The sequence below is a fragment of the Neopelma chrysocephalum genome, unplaced genomic scaffold, assembly GCF_003984885.1.
Source record: "Neopelma chrysocephalum unplaced genomic scaffold, ASM398488v2 Primary Assembly neopelma1_116, whole genome shotgun sequence".
NCBI classification, from domain to species: domain Eukaryota; kingdom Metazoa; phylum Chordata; class Aves; order Passeriformes; family Pipridae; genus Neopelma; species Neopelma chrysocephalum.
The window spans coordinates 1,776,769-1,789,837 of NW_020897778.1; the positions used below are offsets into that span (position 1 = coordinate 1,776,769).

Below are 13,069 nucleotides of genomic sequence, written 5' to 3' on the forward strand. Positions count from 1 at the left end.
TCTAAAATCACTGGTGTTTTCAATATGCTTTTGACTCTTAAGACATGTCAACAGTGTTTATTTTTACAAATGAAGCTGAGTCAGAACTGGAGTAGTGTAGAGAAATTCTCATTTAATGGGGATGCCATGGGCAATGCACTGCTCCCTTGCTTCTGAAGACAGAGTTCAGCTGGTTTTAGCTCACTATTAAAATACATGTTGGACTTGGTTTAGTCTCCCAGTATCCTCTGCTTTAATTGCAAAGTCATTTTAAGAGTTCAGTTATTCACAGTAAAAGTATTGAACAATAAGGATTCACAGCAGAATTTTAAAACACTTTGGCAATGTATGCTGAATAATATCTAATGTTTGCTGTCATGGTCAGTCATCACTGTAAGAACAGTCTTATTGGAATCTTTCAACAGAAGAGAAAGGGGTTGTCATAATAATCCCCTGAGCAAGCTTTTCACACTTGGCACCTCCTGAGAGGGGCCTTTTTCAAGGGTTATTATTCATGGAGGCCAAAACTATATAGAAATAGTACTTGTAATATTTCAAAACAATCGTGTTTTATCCCATCTTCTTTTCTCCCTGCATTAATGCTAAGGAATTATCTTTAGGCCAACAGGTTATTCTCCTGATCTTTTAGTAAGATTATTTTGTGAGTTCTTTCCAAGAACTTGAGCTGAATTGGGGGGTAGACTTTACTGTCAAGACAGAGAGTCAAGTAGAAACTTGCAGTATAGCAAGTTTCTATATAGTAGAAAGTATAGCAAGTCTTCCATAAGGCAAACCTGTGCATCTCCTGGATTTTAATTTTTTTTTTTTGGTGTGAAACAGAAGTTAGAATTATATAATTGAAGTTAGAATTTGTGTTCCCGCCCATGTTTGTGGTTGTCCTAATTTAGACAGTTAGGCCAAAGTTCTGTAGTGGATTTATTCAGAATGTTGACCATCTTGAGGTTATGAAGCTTTCACACCCCAAATTTTTTGTGTGAGCTTTTCATATAATACCTTTTCTTTTCTTTTGACCTTCAGGCTGTGAAAGCCAGCTCAGAGGCAACTGAGCTTCTGCAGAATATCCGTCAAGCAAAGGAGAGAGCTGAGAAGGAGTTGGAGAAACTGCAGAACCGGGAAGATTCTAATGAAAGCATGAAGAAGAAATTACTTGAAGCGGAGGTGAGCGGAGAATGTCTGTCTGAAGTAAATTAGTTATTGGGATGTGCATCATTTTAGGAACCCTCATCTGGATGACTCTGAACAATGTGTATTCCTGTAGTAACTCTTCAGGGGAAAGTGTTGTTAGACGTGAATCCATTTTTAATTAAAAAAGATACATTTCTTTGAAAACAGCTGAGAGATTTTTTATTTTGAGTGAGGAGTCAATAAGGACATGTGGTTACGTAAGGGATTTGAGGCATGATGAGGATTTAAAATATAGAAGCCAACCATGTATATTGACTGCTTCAGCCTAATTTTTTCTAGAAACTGCTCCTTGCTTTGTGCTAGTGCAGAGTTGAATAGCCTAAATGGCAGCTCATAATTGCTCTACAGGAACGGCGCCATTCTCTGGAGAATCAAGTGAAGAGATTAGAGACTGTGGAACGACGAGAAAACCGCCTGAAAGAAGATATTCAAACTAAATCTCAACAAATTCAACAGATGGCAGAGAAAATTCTGGTGAGCAGAGGTGAAAATGAAACTTGGAGCGTGAGAGTTTGTAAGAAAGGGGTAGGAAAGAATCAGGAGACATAGAATTGCATCGAATAAGGTGGAAATTGTTGCATAAAGGGATTTCTTTCTTGTATCAGTCATCCTGGAGAAAGCTTAAGCACTTAAACTCTCCTTGCACCTGGAGTTACAAACTCACTCCTGTACTTTTAGTCTTAATACTTCTTCAAAATTGTGGTTGTCTCAGGAGGAGGACTCTTAAGTCAACATAGTAATAGATTATTTTACCTAGTGATTGTTTCAGAAGTGAAATATTCTCAGGACAGGATACTGCAACAACAAAACCATTAATATCTATCTTTTAAACTAAATTGCAGAGGAATTTAGAGGTCAGATCTATTTGAAATGCTTATGTTTTGAAGCAGAGAGAAGTTAGTCATCTAAACTATTCATCTCCAAAGATAATATTTGTCAGGAAACCATTTTCACCCACGTGTTTCTCTGTTGGCAATTTATTGTTTCTCTCCTGCTTAAACCTATTAAATCTTTATAGCAAGTTAGCATGTCAGTCTCCAGTGCACCAAGCAGAGGGTGTTTCTAATACTTTTCCTTCCCTGGGACAGGAAGCATAATTTTATAGTGGAATAATTAAATTTTCTTTGCTTTCCTCATGAGCTCTCTTTGTGTGTTGCCAATATGACAAGGAAAAAAAGGATGACATTTTATTGGTAGTAACCCCTAGCAGAGACACACCTGAGGAAGGCCAAATGGAAATGTATAAATAAGCATATTTAGAGTCAACAGATGACCCAGGCTTGTTCTGGGAATGTAGACTTTAACACCAGAATGCCTGATTGCTGTCAAAAAAAGGTAGAATTGGTTCTTTAGTAGTGCTGTTCCTTTCAAATTGTTTTGATAGCACGAGTGCATGGTAAGTGGGAGACTATGCTGGGCACAGAGCCAATTTTATGTTTAGAAATAGTGTAAAACTTTGAATTGTTTCATAAGCCTCCTGTGTATATTTGGGAATTGTTCCTTGGTTTTGATTATGTTCTCTCTGGAGGAGAAACTGGAAGGGAATGTAGAAATATCGAGTAATTGTTTTACACCAGGGGATATGTTTAGCTCTACTTATAGATAGTTTCCATGGAGTTCTACCACAATGTTGGGGAGGCACAAAAGTATTTTATGAAAAAGTCAAACAGGCGTTGAAGAAATATTCCTACAGTCTTTCCTAGTCCCTTGCAGCTCTGACCTGGGAGCACAGGGTACTGGTGTTCTTCTTTCTGCACTCCTACCCTGTACCTCCCCTCGAGCTGATCTTTTCAAACACTTGACTTTTCCTGGTATAGAAAGTATAGAAAGGTAAGAAGGGAGTTGAAGATACAGAATTGCACAGAATAAGGTGGGTATGGCTGAATAAAGGCATTGTTTTCACGTACACTCATGTAGCAGTATCAGAGAAGCAGCAGCTCATCTGCCTGTAATGAAATGAATAAGAAGCAAGAAACAAGTCAGAGAAGATACTTATTACTGTCTGAACGTGTAGATCAATGCTGTGATGCCAAACACAAAGTCAGTGCTACATAGAGAATAGGGAGTGAGAACTGGAATGGTAAGAGATTTACCTTTTTGAGCCCACTCTGGCTGTTAAGTGCCACTGCAGGAACTGGTGAAGCTTCTGCTACAATATGAGCAGTCTGATGCTGTGGCTTTGAAGCTGCTGCTGATCTGGTTGTCTGATTCTCTGCCAGGACCTGAAACGTGTGGGCTTCTGGGGGAGGTGAGTTGTCCCTCTTGTTGCTGGGAGACATATTTCAATTGCAAAAAGCAGCAATCTCCATTCCATGCACAAGTGTCGGGACTAGGCACTGGAGATGACCTACTTTTGGTGAACCTCCTCTTTGATTCTCACTTCTGGAAAAAGAGGTCTATAGCAAATTACTGCAAAGAAAGTCATGTATTTTCAAGATGAGGAAGATCAGAAGAGAAAATATGAAATTAATATGAAAAGTGCTAAAATACACACGTGTATCAGGAAATTTTCCTGTGCTATGCAGTAATGAAGGCAGACAGGAGACCTGGATGCAGCCCAACACCTCAACTTGTCTATGCAAGAGTCAAGCCAGTGGTAGTGAATGACAGACCTGGAGCTGCTCTTGTTCCAGGGAAATTGTTGGAGTGGCAAATACAACAATGAATGAGCATGAAGTTGTAAGCCCAACTCTTGTGAGGTGTCCTGTTGAAAGCTGATTATAGATATACCCCAAATAACATAGTCAGACAGCAGAAACAGCTAATTTCTGAGTTACAAATGACTTAAATCCTTGCTGTGCATGGCTGAAACTATCTAATGAGGAATAAAGAGGTTAAAAACATTCTGGCATGTTCCACCATGTATCTTGCATCCTGTACTTTTCATTTTCCAAGCAATTTATAAATAGTTGTTCTGACAACATTTATGTGAGGAATATAGCAAAGTAAATGCTATTCCCACTCTGAATGCAGAATGAAAAGCATTGACAGCAGTAGCCCCTTATTGAGGTTTTCTGTGAGAAAACAAGTGAGAGACCTTGGTAAAAATAGATCTGAACTTCCTGTGATGCCACTGCAGCTATAAAATGTTTATAACTGTGTGTTTTCACCAAATGTCCTTGGCCTATCTTTGAGAATATTTTACTGGGAAATGGAGATTCTTACCATGGAATTAGAAATCTTTGTCCTTAGCAGTGGACCTGCACTGCAGTAGATGGGTCAGCAGCAATATGCAGAGCTTAAAGGTGAAAATGTGCAGTTCTCATAAGGTTTTGTTTAATATGACAGCCCTGGTCTTGGGATTTTTATAGTGTGAAGCCTTAAAAAAAAGAATGAATGAGTGTTTGATACCTGTGTAACACATACACACAGCACCTACTCTTTCTTGGTGTCTGAATATGAATCTCTGCTGCTTTCAGGAGCTGGAGGAGAAGCATCGTGAGGCTCAGATCGCAGCACAACACCTGGAGCTGCAGCTGAAACAGAAGGAACAATTCTATGAGGAAAAACTCAAAGTAAAAATATCTTATCTTCCTACAAGCTTTTGTGGGTAGAAGGAGTTCAGGGAAAAACAGTTGCCTTTAGGCTCTGATTGTTTAGTCTTAGGAGTAGCCTTCTTGCTTACCCCTACTGCAATGTGCAGGGAGCTTAGTGGGATCTAAATCAGTTTTTTTCTCCCAGTCCCTGCCATTGTACCTTATCTGTCTGTAGCACTGCATTAGGACAGCTGGGATTGGAAGTCAGAACTACAGGGAGGCAGTTGGTGGTTGTAATTTGACTATTGCTGACTCAATGATACTTAATGCTGTTAGATCTCACACCCTGAAGAAGCTTTCAGTTCCTACTGGTGATTTTCTGTGAGTGTTCACTCAGCCTACCTGCAAGTTTTAAATGCAGCAAATACCAGAGCGTTTCTGAAATTCCATCCTCTTGGAGCTGTAACATCTGCCAAGAAGCCACAGAAACCACCCACTTTGTTTTTGTCTTTTCCAGGGTAGCATTAACAAACAGTTAGAAATAGAATCATAGACACCATCTAAAATTAGGAAAAACAAGCTGGGAAATAGGAGTATGTGCACTGGCTATGGTTTTTACTAAAGAGCTTACAGTATGACAGGCATTTTGTAAGAATCTTTGCTAAACCAGGTTATTCTTAGTAGAAACAATCTTTATCTGGTACATTTATCTAGGACCCTAATTCTACATTTTGCCTTAAATGTGAGAGGACATAATATTTAAGAGGAGAGAAGAAATATGAAGGATAAAAAGAGAAGTAAAGATTTGTTGGCAGATCAGAGCATGTGGTAATCAGCAATGAGAGGAGAGTGATTGATAGAAAGCAGGAAGATCAGATGTAGATGTTGGGAAAGGAGAAGTGGTGATATAAAAGGCGGAAAAGAGGATAGGCATTAGAAAATGAATAAAAAGAAAAAGAGAACCAGTGTGTTATGGAGACCTATGTTAGAGGGTTTAATAAGAGAAATCAGGAAGCCAGATGAAAAAGGTTCAAAGAGATGAAAGAAGACATGGGGTTTTTGTAATTGGAACAGTAAAAAATATCCCGTGGTGAGCAGAATTTGTACCTTCAAAAATTTCTTTGAAGGGAGCAACCTTCAGTTGAACAACTGATTTAGAGCTCTGGACATGCATACATGACATGCATTTTTTTAAAAAGTGTAGCAATTAATTACTTTAGTCCTGTTCCTGATGACAGGTATTTGTGTCACAAAAATAAGTTTTTTACTTAGCTGTTAGATTTGGTGTCTCCAACTGGAAGAATTCATGTTGCCTTTCTCATCCATACTTATGGAACTCCCAAATTCATTCTGAGCCATATTGGTAGGGCAGCCAAAGGATGGGCACTTTCTTACTTCTCCTATTGTACATATTTTGGAGTAGAGAGTTTTTCTGTTTTTTTTTTTTTTTGCATTAGTCTGGAACTGTTCTTGAACAGAGTTTATATGACTTAAAGTAATAATTTAAAAAAATCTATACTGTCTTCATGTCTATAAAATTCCATCATCAAGTTCAGTCTTCAATGATAATTGAGGGAATGCTTTTTTCTGGAGTTTGCTCTTCCATGGATTTCATGCAATTGCATCCTGGGTTTAATTTTGCTTGAGATATGATCAATTGCTTAAATTAAAAAAAGAATTCTGTCTATCTTCATGATTTTCTTTCTGCTTGCCCTTTGCCCAGTGAAACAGATATAATTTAGACAAAAGAAATGTCTTCATTTAGGTGTTGGAAAATCAGATGAAGAAAGATCTTGCAGATAAGGAAGCACTTGAGAATATGCTCAGAAGACATGAAGAAGAAGCACGTGAAAAATGTAAAGTCCTGGCTGAGCAGAAGGCGGTATGTGTTGTTGAATTGGAAATCAAAGCAGTTGAAGAGTAGCTTTCTGACACTGATTTCAAGCAAGATAATCTTGTTTGAGGTTTTGTAGTGCTGCTGAGCTGCTTTGAAGGAATTTCATTGATTAATGCTAATTTTAAAAGACATGCTTTTTTAATTCAGCGTATCTTCAAGAATATTTCCTTAAAATTAACCATGCAGCTTGTTGTGTACCCCTCATCTTGATAATATAATGGTTGCTTTTCTTCCTAATATTAAAGCAGCAGAAAGCAGTTGTAAATAGCTGCAGGAATTGCATCTTTGATGCTCTTCTGGCCATTTGTTCAGTCTTCTTTTAGTTCTTCTTGTTTCTAGAAAAAGTTCAGACTTTTTGTAAACTTTATTTTTATGATCACTTGTGTTTCAGATGATCAATGCAATGGACTCGAAGATCAGGTCACTGGAACAGAGAATTGTGGAGTTGTCTGAGGCCAACAAACTGGCAGCAAACAGCAGCCTCTTTACCCAGAGGAACATGTAAGTGTGGCAGCTGCAGTCACTGCTGAACAGGTCTCAGGAAGATGACCTGAAGGTCTTTTCCAATCTAAATGATTCTCTGATTCTCGCTGTAAAAGTGGTTCTTTCTTGCAGGCCTGCTGTGCTCCCTGCTTGTTTTTCAGTGATATGCTTTCAAAAATGTGCTTGTTCTTCACATACCTGTGGCTCACTGTGTATTTTGTGTTTCCTCAAACAGGACTGGGAAAATTGGTTTGTATTACAGTGAGTGTTTACTTTGGAGCCTTTCCTAAGGCAGATGATTTGTGCTGGTTTGCCAAATATGTTAAATGAATACTAATAATTTTAATATCCAAAATACCCCTGGAGAAGCATATATTCCATTTTCGAACCTAAATATTGCTAATAGATTTTATATTTTCCTTGATTCCTGTGACATGTGATGTTGAAATTGAAAACTTTAAATATCTTTCATTCACAAACATCCCATCCTGTGTGGATTATTTGATACCTCCTGCAGAGCAAAGCTAAAGCAGTTTATGCCCTTACTGAGTTCAGAGATCCACCAACTTTGGCTGTTTGCACAAGGGGTGTCCATCAGCTGCTGGATGCAATGTCAGGTGGTGCCCTTGTGGGAAGCACTTGGATAGATTCCCCTATAATATTGAATAGAATCAGACAGGGGTGAGTTTTGGCAAAGAGCTGCCTTGGTTTTATTCCTTTTCAGTGGTGATTATGCCTCCAGATATGTAATGGCTCCAGTTTTCATTGTATTTCAAATATCTGGCAAGTTATTTTAGCCTGAGCAGCCAAAAATATTCACAGAAATAACTGAGGAATTAAATTGTGTTGCTTTATGCTCCAGATGACCTCTAGTTAATCACCCAGGAAGTTTGTTGAGGCAACAAAAGCCATAATTTACATTCAATCTGAAATAAAACACAAATGATTTCCCAACATGTAACTGGGAAGCATTTGGAAGATCAAGTGTCACAGTCATTGGTCTGGCTGAGGGTAAGAACTTAGCTGAGCTGGATGCATCCTCTGAGAGCAGTACACTTAACTGAAGAGCCATAAAACCCAAGGAAAACATATAATAACATTTTAACATATGACTTAGAATAGATTATTGAGAGACATATTGTCAAGTGACGTAACTTTGCAGGATTGGTAGAAGATAGGACAGAATTAGCAACATTTTGAGAGAAAATTGCTTTATTATGCATGCAGCTAGTTAATGATTTGGTGCTTATTTTGTGAATTGGGCTGGTGAAAATGCATAAATTGTTGTTGGACTGCATTTTGAATGCACAAAAGCTACAGCTAATCTGAGCATTTATCAAGAGGAGAACTAGTGATTAAACCCTTCAGAGGAGAGGGGAACTCTGCAAGCTCTTGTTCCAGCAGTATCTGAGGAAACCAATGATTATCAGGTTCCTGAGAAGATAGCCCAGTAAACAGTAGGAAATGAAATAACACCATTTGACAGTTCTGGCTGACAATAATCTGTAGAGGTAAATTAAAAAAAGAGAAAAGGTGAAAAGGTGGTTTTACTTGCAGTGCACAGAAATGTGAGTCAGAAGACTAAAGTTCTATTTTTAGTTTTGTTAAGTCTTCCTATTTGATCTTGGGCAACCCACATAATTTCTCTGGGATAGGATTAATAACAGCTTATCTCACAGTGAACTTCTTAAAATATTAATTCATTAATATATGTAGAGCTTTGTGAGGCTTCTAAGTGGAAAGCACACTATGAGGCAGAATTTTCCAATGCATGATAACATGATTCCAGGAATTGTAAATAATGTAGAAAGACCATTTTTTTTTGAGGGTGTGCATTTCAAATGGTAATAGTTAATCATTGCCAGCTCTCAAAATTCTTATGAACATAAGTAATTGCTTTTGTTCACTTTGTAGATTAAGAAGTTGATCAGAGACAGCAAAGCTTCACATCAGTGTAGGTCAAGTTCTAGGTCCATAAAAAGACCACAACAAACAACCCCAAACACACTACCCCCTATCCTGCAGCATCTCATTCCTCTTATCTCATGGAAATACATTGTGAGAAAGCAACTCTTCTTAGCATTTGTTTTTCCTGCATAGAAAAACACCTAACAAGGAACTGAAGAAATGAGGAGAATGAAGTGTAGCTCAAATATTGTAGTAGATGACCCTGTACAAGATCCATTTGTCTGTGCAACTTGCAAACATGGCATTTTAGTGCTCTGGGCATATGTTGATGAATACACTGCTGTTTTTTATGTTTAGTTGGGATGTAGAATTTAAGTTATGAACTGAACTGTTCTACTTAACAGGAAACTTGTGTTCTTCCTTATTTCACCCCAGTGGAAGGACATATGTCGGGGACATTTTGGGTTTGTCACTTGTGCGTTTCTCCTCCCAGGAAAGCCCAAGAGGAGATGATTTCAGAGCTCAGGCAACAGAAGTTCTACTTGGAAACACAAGCTGGAAAGTTAGAGGCCCAGAACCGAAAATTAGAAGAACAATTGGAAAAGATGAGTCACCAAGATCACACTGACAAGAACCGCCTGCTGGAGCTGGAGACGCGGCTGCGAGAGGTGAAAACTTGGCTTCAATCCCTCCCAACAAACTTTCTTGAATGTATCCCATTTTGAGTAATGTAGTGAGAACTAGAATTAAGTTGTTTTAGTGGTATTTGGAAGTGTATTAATTTAGTTTGGTCTAACAGTACTTTTTTTTTTCCTCTAGTAGTAAAAAAAAAAATATAAAATTTGCTCATTAGAAGGAGATAGAAGTAATTATTAAGGACTTGTCAATCTGAATATGAGATTTCAGCTCATCTTGCTTTCTCTGAATCTTATTTATGTGGGTTTTTTTCTACAATATCCTTATAGTATTGTCTGGGTAGAGAATAAAAGCTCAGCTATGTACAATGATCAGATTAACCATAGCCTTAGAGTCTACAGCAGAGAAAGCAAAGGACACAGCAGAACTGCTGGAAGAAAACAGAAGACCTGTTGCTTCACACACATTTTTTTGAGTTTTCTGGAAAGAAAACCTACAGTAATATGAAAATACAAATTTTTAAAGATTTGTGAGCTGTGCCTCATTTTTAGTTTTGTATCAGCTAGTTTGGATCCACTTCAAATCTTCATTTACCTTCTCCAGTCTCTACTAATTTTTAGCTAAGACTGAAAACCATGTCCTTGTTTGACCAGAAGCTGGTTGGGACCAGTGTAAGATTTCTGACAGGCTTGTCATGCATCTCCAGCACAACAGGCAGATTCCCTTGGGATAAAAGACAGCTTGAAGAAGGTGCTAAAGTTTGGAATTGATTTTGAGCACTGAGATCTGTTCTGCTGGTGGTTCATTTCTTATCCATGAAATGACATGTTTATCCCTGAGTATGTTGCAAGAAAACCTTCATCAGAAGCCACTCAGGTAAACCCAGAGCCGGATGATCTGGTGGCTTTCTTTAAAAGGAATCTGAAGGGAAGATGAAATATGAAAGTCAGTTGCAAAATGTATATAACATTTACAGAAGAATAAATATTAATATGGACATTTATGCCTAGAGCTTCCCAAGTAAAGATTTTTAAAGACTCTCAGTTTCAGTGTAGAAAGTTCATCACAAACTGCTTCAACTTTTTGTATCAACATTTGATATGTGAAGTTTGAGTTACAGCTGGAACTGTTCTTGTGCCCTTGTTGTTTCAAAATGGCAGGTTGGTTTTTACCTCTTTCCAAGCAAACCAGTAGTTTTTAGGGAGCAGACAAAGCTGCATCCTTGATTTTTCAGTAACTGAAACAATCTATAAGGATGTGACTTTTGGGATAGACAATCCAATAGTATCTTAAAGCAAGGTCTGAAATGAGATTACATTGCCTGTCTCTTGTTTGATAGTAACTTATATTCTACTTTTTCTTTCTTCAGGTTAGTCTGGAGCACGAAGAACAAAAGCTGGAACTCAAGAGGCAGCTGACAGAGCTGCAGCTGACCCTGCAGGAGCGGGAATCTCAGATCACGGGGCTGCAGGCGGCACGGACAGCCCTGGAGAACCAGCTCCGAGAGGCCAAAACCGAGCTGGAGGAGACAACAGCTGAGGCAGAGGAAGAGATCCAAGCCCTCACGGTGAGCCCTGAAACCTGTGCTATGAGCTCTATACACAGATAAGAATTATATAGGTGCATGTTTCATAGAGAGGTTAAAATTAACTTATACTATTAAATTTTTAATTTTCCGAATTGGATATAATTTGTGCCTTGTGTTGATAGAAGCAGGAATGGCTAAAATGCCAAATTATATCTTTAACCATGTGAATACTTCTTAGTAATGGTTCATTGCTGCCAAAACTGATTGATGGCTTGTAGGAGCTTTATTACTTTTGTGTTGAGGTGAAGGTTGCATCTAAAGTTGGTATTTTTAGGAGCTTTAATCTGTGATATACTTATTTAAATGATAGCTCGTGAGTTTAGAAGTACTTGATGATCATAAATGTTTTGATTATTTTTTTCCTATCAGTTACCCTGCTTTGAGGATGCTTATTCGGGGGGGGAGAAAAACCCCACCAAATTCCTAGGAAAGAGTGTTCTTAGCACATAATGCTTGTTTCATTAGAAATTGTCACACGTGTCTTGCAGTCTCTGGTGAGGTGTGTGAATGATAGAAAGGAAAAAAAAAAAAGTTCAAGTCTTGCCACCCTCTTCCACCCCAGCCCCCTGTAAATGGAATTCTAGATTATATGTTGCTGGTTGCTGTCTCTTGAGTACAAAAGCATTCTTTCAAACTGTTTGATTCTAAGAAATATTTCCATCACAAAAGATTCCCAGGGTTGTAGGGTAGAGAGTGGAGATGACCTGCTACCAGCTAAACCCCTTTGTGCAGCAGCCTTTAATGACCTTCAAATCCTGTTATTTGGAAGCGTTGAAAATGTGCATTCTTGTGCTCCAGTGGCATTTAATCAAAGAACTGTTCCGAGTATTCCTGCCATTGCTGTTTTTTGGAAGGGGTGGTGGGCTCAGCTGACGTGGGTGCTGGAATTGTGCTGATGCTTTGGTAGATGAATGGGAGAACCATTCCCTCAGTTCTAAAGTGGGCACAAGCTGGGCAAGTGCAGCAACAGCATCGAGGCCTAAGAATAACTGAATAGAACATGGCACTGGGTTCTTTTCTGCTCAAAACTGAGGCAGTCCCCTCCCAGCTGAAAGCTTTGCATAACAACTAATATCACTGCCAGTGGGCTGGTGATGTGCTTGATATCTTTACCCAACAGTGAAACAGATGAATATTCATGACCTGTGTTCACTCAGTCATTGCTTCAGTTAATTTGGCAGAATGGTCGTGCTCTTGGAGCAGCTGCTGTGAGACAGTCCAGTTTGGTGGGCTGGGGAGTATTCCTGTCATGGATTTTTTTATATACTTCTTTTTTTTATTTTTCACCTTGCCTGTGGTGGTAAGATAGCTTTTTAGCTCTCATATTTGACTTCTGCTGAACAGTTTTTTCCTGTTTAGTCTCTTGGCTCTAAGGGAAATGTTCTGAAAGAAGAAAGGTGGCTGGATGTGCTCGTGCACTAACCTTTACACAGGTTACCTTTAGCACATGACATTAGACACTTTTAAATCCCTTTCGTGAATTTTGAGAGAGGCCATGAGGCTGAAACAAGAACTTTTTGCTTTGTCATGCTTTGCTTGTAAATTAGGGGGTAAAATGGTGCATGCAATCCTGCATTCTTTAAAAAAAGTGTTTGCACTTTTCCATGCTTTGGATGCTGTCTTCCAAAGAATTGATTATTGTGTTTTATCACTGCTTTTTAGAGAGGCTCGGGATTTAAAAGGGACTTTGTGGTAGGATTCAGGTAGATTGGCAGAGCTGTTTGGGATGGCTTGCATAGTATATCATTATAGCTTTTCTTTGCAAGCATTAAATTGTATGCAGTATTTATTTTCTATGAAATACCAATCTGGATATGGAAGTAAAAGCAACTCAAATTATAATGTCAAGAATGTACAAACTTAAAATGGGATCAACAAGTCTTCTGCTGACCACTT

At 38.5% G+C, this 13,069-nt stretch overlaps 1 protein-coding gene across 1 annotated transcript in view; it reads left to right on the plus strand.

The window, feature by feature from the left end:
* Positions 1-13,069, plus strand: part of CIT (citron rho-interacting serine/threonine kinase) — a 74,779-nt gene that overhangs the window by 32,435 nt on the left and 29,275 nt on the right. The window contains 7 exon segments of the mRNA XM_027696855.1: positions 1,018-1,158; positions 1,534-1,659; positions 4,605-4,700; positions 6,427-6,543; positions 6,950-7,059; positions 9,443-9,617; positions 10,955-11,152. Coding sequence (XP_027552656.1) covers positions 1,018-1,158; positions 1,534-1,659; positions 4,605-4,700; positions 6,427-6,543; positions 6,950-7,059; positions 9,443-9,617; positions 10,955-11,152 — 963 coding nt within the window.